At 42.9% G+C, this 7,260-nt stretch overlaps 1 protein-coding gene across 1 annotated transcript; it reads left to right on the top strand.

Annotated features, from left to right (window-relative positions):
* Positions 1–980: 980 nt before the first annotated feature.
* LOC147441225 (protein FLX-like 2) lies at positions 981–3,861 on the top strand. Its single transcript, XM_086482904.1, has 6 exons — positions 981–1,118; positions 2,368–2,920; positions 3,031–3,170; positions 3,252–3,325; positions 3,407–3,527; positions 3,625–3,861. The coding sequence occupies exons 2-5, from the start codon at positions 2,376–2,378 to the stop codon at positions 3,515–3,517; spliced, it is 870 nt and encodes a 289-aa protein (XP_086339030.1). The 5' UTR covers positions 981–1,118; positions 2,368–2,375; the 3' UTR covers positions 3,518–3,527; positions 3,625–3,861.
* The last annotated feature ends 3,399 nt before the right edge of the window (positions 3,862–7,260 follow it).

The following is a 7,260-nucleotide window of genomic DNA, read 5'->3' as shown; positions in this document are numbered from 1 at the left end:
TATATATATATATATATAGATAGATAGATAGATAGATAGATAGAGAGAGAGAGAGAGAGAGAGAGAGAGAGAGAGAGAGAGAGAGAGAGAGAGAGAGAGAGAGAGAGAGAGAGATAATTTACTGATCGACCAACAAGAACTCATTTGACATTCTCAGAATACAACCACTAAGCTAGTAGGGCCCCCCAAAATTCATTTGATTCAAGTAGGAGATGTTTCGTTAAACCTTAGGTTATAGTTGGTGGATATTTCACGTGTCTTCATCTCCAAAGAAAGCATCCCGCATCTCCAAAGAAAGCATCCCGACTCCCATCCCTCTATGCCTGTATGGGAGCGCAAGTTGAGGGTCTCTCTCTCTCTCTCTCTCTCTCTCTCTCTCTCTCTCTCTCTCTCACACACACACACACACACATAAGGCTATTGCATTAATTGGGTTGCGTGCTATCGTGCATACTAGCTTTTGCGTTAACGAATTGGCCGTTGTTGTGCCGGACTACTTCAACGTTCATCCTTGCCTTTTACGTCTGTCGTCGTTCGTGCAAGTGCTTCGGCTTGTGTCCTTTGCCCTTCAGCTCACTATGCCTGATTCTTGCTTTGGTGGCGCCTTTGCCAAGGTTGCTCTGCAGCGAGCCCTAGCCGCCCTGGTCCTCAGTTGTGTGCCACCTTGCCCTTCGGGTCACGATGCTCAACCCTGGCGCCTTTGTGAAGGTTGCCTATTGCAGTGAGTCCTACCACCTTGGTCCTCTCTTGTGTGCCGCCTTGCCCCTTAACCTCCATCTTGTTCGTAGTTGGGCACCCTTTCCTTTTCTGACTTTCCCCATTTTGTTTTGCTTTCCACATAGAATCCACCGTAAATACCCTCTAATTGATAGTTAAAAAAACGTTTTTTGAAAGACTTTTTGTTTTTCCGAGATTGGGGAGACCTAAATTTTATGACTATTATTTACATGAGAAGGCCAAGGGAATCGAACCTAGGTCACACCCTCCAACCCTTCATTTAGCTGATTTGAAGTTGCATTTCAAGGCCTCGAGTTCGCTTCCCTCTTAGGGTTGTGGCGATCTTGCTGCTCTCTGCTGCACCGTTGCGACGAAGAGAGGGCTATAGCTGTTGTTTCCATGTAAGTAAATGCTCTCTGCGTCGTCTTCTCGAATAATTGTAGGCATAAAGAGACTCTTAGAGTTGCCTGAGGCATGCCTTTGTGAGGTCTGGACATAGCGTAGTCTGTGTCACTGCAGAAAGAAGAGTTTTTCCGTTTAAGCATAGCGCTTTCTTCATATTTGTCTTCGTTTTGGAGCGTATCTTTACACGACTCTCGGAAGCAAACGTCAGGTTTTTTCTTGGTAACAGATTGCCGCTTCTCCCCATTAGCTTTCTCACACTGCCTAGATAAAGATGACTCCAGCGGAGTTATGAAAATCACAGCAACAGTATGCTCCGTTCGATTGTGGCTGTTTGGTTTGTCGTCTATGTGTGGATTTTAGAGCTTTACAATGCTAAAGGGAAATTGTTATGCAGACAAACAGTATTTTCATTGGTAGTTTTGTATAGTTTATGCTCTACAAAATCTTGCTATTCTTCATTTTTAGCGTGTTTGTTGCAGCGTTTGATTCCATTCTTTGCTGTTGTGCTGGATATGTTATGTTTTGACTCTTTCAGTGGCTGGGTGTACTGTTTATGCAATCTTTTTTCATGATTCACTCAGAATCAATTTGCACCGCGCACACGTGGGTTGATCGTCACACCTTTGAAAGTGTGGTGTCTCTACAAGAACTGTAGTTGCTTTGATACTATTGTGGCTTCTGTAAGCATTTTCTTTATTTTGCATAATTATGTTCCAACTGGCCTAGCTAATGAAGACAAAATAGAGGTCTCTTTCTCCGTGTGCATGTCTGCATCAAACACGTCTTCAGGTAGTATGGTCTCCAGTAGTGCAGCTGCCTGAGAGGCTTCAGGTAACTCCTGTTGCATACAGGAACACAGTAGTGTGTGTATCAGGAACTCTTATATAGGGCTTAGACTGCATGCTTTAAGAAGCAGGCTCCGTATGCTTATTGATTTTTTCAATCATGAAGAAAAAAGTACTGGTGTCGTGCCCTGGCGGTTGGCCCAATCTCAACAGGCTGTCAGTTGGTTCACAGAATCTCTGTAGATGTATAACACTCTTATCTATAAGGACGCTATTGATTTGTATTAGCATGGGTTCTTTTGTCTCGAAATGGAAGTTTGAATGCTTGTGCCCATTATATGTGCGCATGTAGGTGGATGGGTAGATAGCTAGATATAGGGAGGGAAGAGGTATGTTTGCCAGACACAGTGTGAATTTGTAGCTTGAGCATTTTGCTTATGATTATTTTGCCCAAAAGCAGATAGCTCAATGGCAGGCAGAGGCCGTCTTCCTCCTGCCCTACTGGCTGGGCGAGGTCCCATTCCTGGGCCAGAGGCTCTTCGTGTGGGTCCAGGAATGCGACCAATTGGACCAGGCATGGATGTACCTCCAGGTCTGATTATGGAGGAGAAGATAGCTACTCAGCATCAAGAGATTCAGAGGCTTTTGACAGAGAACCAGAGGCTGGCGGCAACTCATGTGGCCCTCAGGCAGGAGCTGGCTGCGACACAGCAAGAAGTGCAGCGCCTGCAACAAGGACTTAGAAATATACAGGCGGAGAAAGAAGCGCAGTTTCGTGGTATTGCAGAGAAGTCGTCTAGAATGGAACAAGAACTGCGGGCTTTAGAACCACTGAAGATGGATTTGCAAAGAGCCCAGGCTGATGCACAAAAGCTTCTGTTAACTCGCCAGGAGCTAACTAGTCAGGTACAGCAGCTTACTCAGGATATGCAGAGAGCTCGAACTGATGCGCAGCAAGTTCCAGCCATGAAAGCAGAGATTGATGGTCTCAGACAAGAGATACAACGGGCCAGGTATGGGGTCTTGGTTTTTCCTTAAAACCATTTGCTGTTCTAAAATGCTCATCACATCTGTTTTGATGGCTGAATTCTCCGGCTTATGATGTCTGGAATGTTGAGACCAGGACTGCCTTTGAGTTTGAAAAGAATGCCAATGCGGAGCTCCTTGAGCAGAGAACTGCCATGGAGAAGAATCTGGTGTCTATGGCAAGAGAAGTGGAGAAGCTCCGTGCAGAGCTAACAAATGCTGAGAAGAAAGTTCGAGGTACCATTTTGAGGCAGACTAGGTAGATAAGCACATCAATAAGTTAGTAGGAAAGCAAAGATTTTAAATTTTTGGTCACAGGTGGAGGCTATGGTGGCTCGTATGGCTCTGAAGGAGGGTACGGTTCCTACGCAGATGGTTATGGAGTGTCTCAGGTATCATAAAGTTGCTGTAGTACTTTTTCAATCGAAGTTTTGTTTCCATGTGCTGTAACAAGACCCCTCGGTTGTTACCAGCTAAATTCAGGTCCTGTTTCTGGTGCTGGTACTGGGGCGGATGCTACTGGTCCTGGTGTGCCTTATGGTGCTGGAGCTGGACCTGCCTGGGGAGCCTATGCACGGCGTTGAAAGGGCTCAGGTCAGTGTCTTGGTGGCATGACATACTTTCTTTGCCCTATTTATGTACAATTTTCGAAGAGCATCTTATGGAACGATTCTTTTTTTACTGATTGCAGAGGTTGATTGAAAGGCAGATTAGCTCTGACGGTGAAAGTGATTGTGGGAGACCTTGTATCGACCATCCCGTGGAAGGCTCATAGCCAAGCGTGAAGGGACGAGAACAGGTGGCCTGCCATACATAGCGCTACATGTGATACCAATCATGGTGTAGACAGTTGTAGGAATGGGTTCTATTAAGCACAGCAAACTTTTTGTATTTTTGCTTTGCAAGGAAACTGCGTTGTGACGGTTAATGCTTCTTCATGTCACTTTTCTGCTCTTCGGGGCCTGCTGCAAGCTATCTGAACTTTAAAGCATGTGCTACTTGGCCCTGTCTGACTTTCATTACTTTGAGGTTCAACTCAGGAACAGGGAACCTCAGCGGGCGATCATTCTAGGAGGAAACTATTGCGTTAAAATCTAAGTCACATGACTAGTGGAGAACTCAGTCTTTTTTGACTATACAATGAGCTCTGATTTTGCCTCCGAGGCTTCCTGGCATGATCTTGTCATGGATAATATGTTTCTGTGTTGTGGCGTTTGGTGGTCTTTTGAATGTTTGGGATACAATCGTCAGTGGGGCAAAGTGTGTGTTTCGAGCATGTGCTTACAGGAGTGCTAGGCACATTTCAGCTGCAACTATGTCTGTCCCCCTCTTTTGTTCTGATGTTTCTGGGCTGTGACGATTGCGGGGGGAGTTTGGAAGATTACCAAAGAATAACTGAGAGGGGACTTTTTGTCTATAGCATCTTTCACTTTGGAGTGTTCTTTCCTGTCTTCGTCCACACTGTAGCTTGCATACTTTTGTTTGTTTCCTTTCTTAAGGGAAGATGTTGTGAAGCTCTTGACCAGGCTTCTGTACCTCTTGTTCTCTTTTTGTATGTGAGGAGTAAGTTCATGTCGAGCTCTGGACTGGGCCTCTATACCTCTCATGTGTTTTAAGGTGCTTACATGTGCTCAAGGTGGTTTTAGTTTGGCTTATTTAGTACAAATGCCAAAGACCTTTTAAGTTCTCTCTGAACATGTACATTGTGTGAGGATGTATGCAGGATTACAAAGCTTTGTGAGTTATTATTAGGATAAACTTGACCAAGTGTCGTCTATCAAGTGATAGTTATGACTGAATAGTAATAATTTGTGAATTGAGGAGCTCAGTAGCAAAGGGAATTACTGAGGACTACTGCCAAACTCAGGTTTGTAACAGGAACTTGAGTCGTTATCAAGCTTGTTGTAAAGCTTGTTTTTGTCTCCCAGATGACTTACTCTCATAAGTAGAGGATTAATCAAGTGGTTTAAACAGCCAGTGATACTTTCATGATTTGCCGATTTGTTTGTTATTATCACTAGTTTGTCTGGCTCAGTTGCAACGTCTAGATGCAACGTGTGCATGTTGAAAATGCTGTTGCTGATTTTGGATTGTGAAAGTTGCTGAGGTTTTGAGCTGGTAATGCCGTTTACAGGTAATCATCCATGACGATGTTTGTCATCTGAGTGATGACGTTCTCTGGCTAGCATAGTGGGTTATGGTGAGGAAATTAGGTCTCTTACAAAAGAGTAAAATTGTAAGGATGGAGAAGGGCGTAAAATGCTCATTTTATGTATGGTTGGCCGCATTGTCCCATATGAGTATATATGCATGAGCGCTAGCCAATTGAAAGGTAGGGTGTGCAGTGCTCTTTTTTTTCCTCCTCAATTAGCCTTTTTTTTTTCAGTAAGGCCAGCATGTTGGTGGGTACATGCTTTCCCACCATATACAGAGCCCATTTGTGACAGCTATCAAAGGAATTTCGAGCTTCCAGGGTTCAGGTTATAGGCTGCACAGCTATAAGCCTGTCTGTGTGGACGATGAGGGGAGGTGTGCTTGTGGATTTTCTAGTGCTTGGGGTTGTGCTCAACAAACCACTGCATGCAACAAACCACTGCAAGCTACAGTTATCTCTAAAGCTTGCTAGCTTTAATGCATGTTCAAACTCTTCTCCTAATGCCGATGGGCTCATTGAACATCTCTTGATAGCATTATTACTTCTTTTTGCAGGGACAGCTCCTCTTAGTTTCCTCCAACTCCTGGTCCTTTGTATGCCTATCCTTGCAAAGGGTTCCACCTCTCCTGGGATCTCTCTATGGCCTTCTCTATGTATGTTCGTGATGTTATGAGTGGTGGCATCTCATTGGAGTGCCTAATCTTCCTTGGTGTGGTTGACTCAACACCTTTATCTTGATTTCAAACGACTCCTTTGCTAATCAAATCTCATTTCTCTATAGAGGCTACCAAGGGAAAGAGGGCCTATTATGCAGTGCAGCAATTATCCACATGTAATGAGGGCGAAAAATTACAAGGTGATTCTGTTTTGATTTTGGAGGTGCACCTTCCAACACGCTCCATGGCAACGCAGGCTTGCTTTGTGTTAACTAGATGGCTATCATCTGACATCCTTATAGTAGCTTTGATTAAGTTGTTTCTAGTAGCAGGACATAATCTCCCTTTTAGTGGTAGCTTTCATTCATATATAAATTGGGGAATTGGTTTCTTAGTTTGTAGGGAAATGCTGGTACTCAGTTTCAAGTGTTGCATCATTGCCCTGTATGGTGGTTGTTGGTTGCTAATATAGTTGCTTTTTAATGAACATTTTGCATGATTTTGGTTGTTTTGCTCATTGTATGACCTACCCTTCATATACTATGAAAGGCCACTCTATTGAACATAATGATTGGCAATGGTGTCCTTAAAAAAATCAACTTTGGCCCTCATAGGAAGCTGTGTTCTATTTTTGGGTGGCAGCAAAGACTTATTTTGTTGCGTATCTAAGTGTTGTAGTGGTCTTAGTTTGGACGGTGGATTTTATTTTGATATTAGGCACATCTGTGCCCACTCCTGATGCTAGCTCTAGTTGACACCAATTGTATAGGACTCAATATGATTCAATAAACATCAACTAGAGGAGAGGACATCATGACATGAAATTGAGGATACTGTTACGACGAACGAGAGCCTTGTAAACTATATACAATTTAGAAATAGAAGATTGTGCATGGAGAGGATATTAACAGTTAGAAAGCATGACCTGTTTATGAGAGGGCAGTAACTTAAGCATGGTAGGTAGATGAGAGTGTAGGTTTGATTTGGTGTAGAGTCAGGTGAGTGGGAAGGAGTATAAATAGATACGGTATACTACAAATGTGGGTTTAACGTAGTGATGAAGTAGTTAATTAGGGAACATAAAGGAAAAGCAATCTAACATATAGAGAATTTAGTAGCAGTTTATGACACTGGCAATGCACGAGAGAGAATTTTATTGAAAGTATACCGCATTTAGGAGTAGGAATGAAATGAAAGAAACAAAATTATTGTATTGGCAGAACCTTAACTTTAATTGACACATACACAACAGGGCTAGAGAGAATTTAGATATTTCATGTTTGTACTATGAATGTATATTTCTTGTAGTGTGGTGAGTGAGCAAAATGTTGTATCCAATTGAGCTTGTGCTATTATATCTCTTGATGATCGTTTTTTCTATTGTACTTGCTACATGCAAATTTCTAGAAATGGAGAGTTCTTTTTTAAAAAAGTTTTCATTAAATGATTGGTAGTGCATAACGTCACCACAAATCTTGGAGGGAGGATTTCAAGTGTGTTTTGCCTTTCTTCTTTT

The sequence above is a fragment of the Adiantum capillus-veneris genome, chromosome 15, assembly GCF_014529385.1.
Source record: "Adiantum capillus-veneris isolate H3 chromosome 15, ASM1452938v2, whole genome shotgun sequence".
Lineage (NCBI taxonomy): Eukaryota > Viridiplantae > Streptophyta > Polypodiopsida > Polypodiales > Pteridaceae > Adiantum > Adiantum capillus-veneris.
Note: the sequence above shows the minus strand (reverse complement) of the source record. Positions and strands in the feature narration are given on the sequence as shown.

Excerpts from the sequence above, each read along its gene's own strand:
- LOC147441225 (XM_086482904.1), top strand. The coding sequence starts at position 2,376 with ATGGCAGGCAGAGGCCGTCTTCCTCCTGCCCTACTGGCTGGGCGAGGT. Across the intron at positions 2,921-3,030 it reads CAAGAGATACAACGGGCCAG|GACTGCCTTTGAGTTTGAAA; the intron begins GTATGGGGTCTT and ends TGTTGAGACCAG. Across the intron at positions 3,326-3,406 it reads ATGGTTATGGAGTGTCTCAG|CTAAATTCAGGTCCTGTTTC; the intron begins GTATCATAAAGT and ends GGTTGTTACCAG.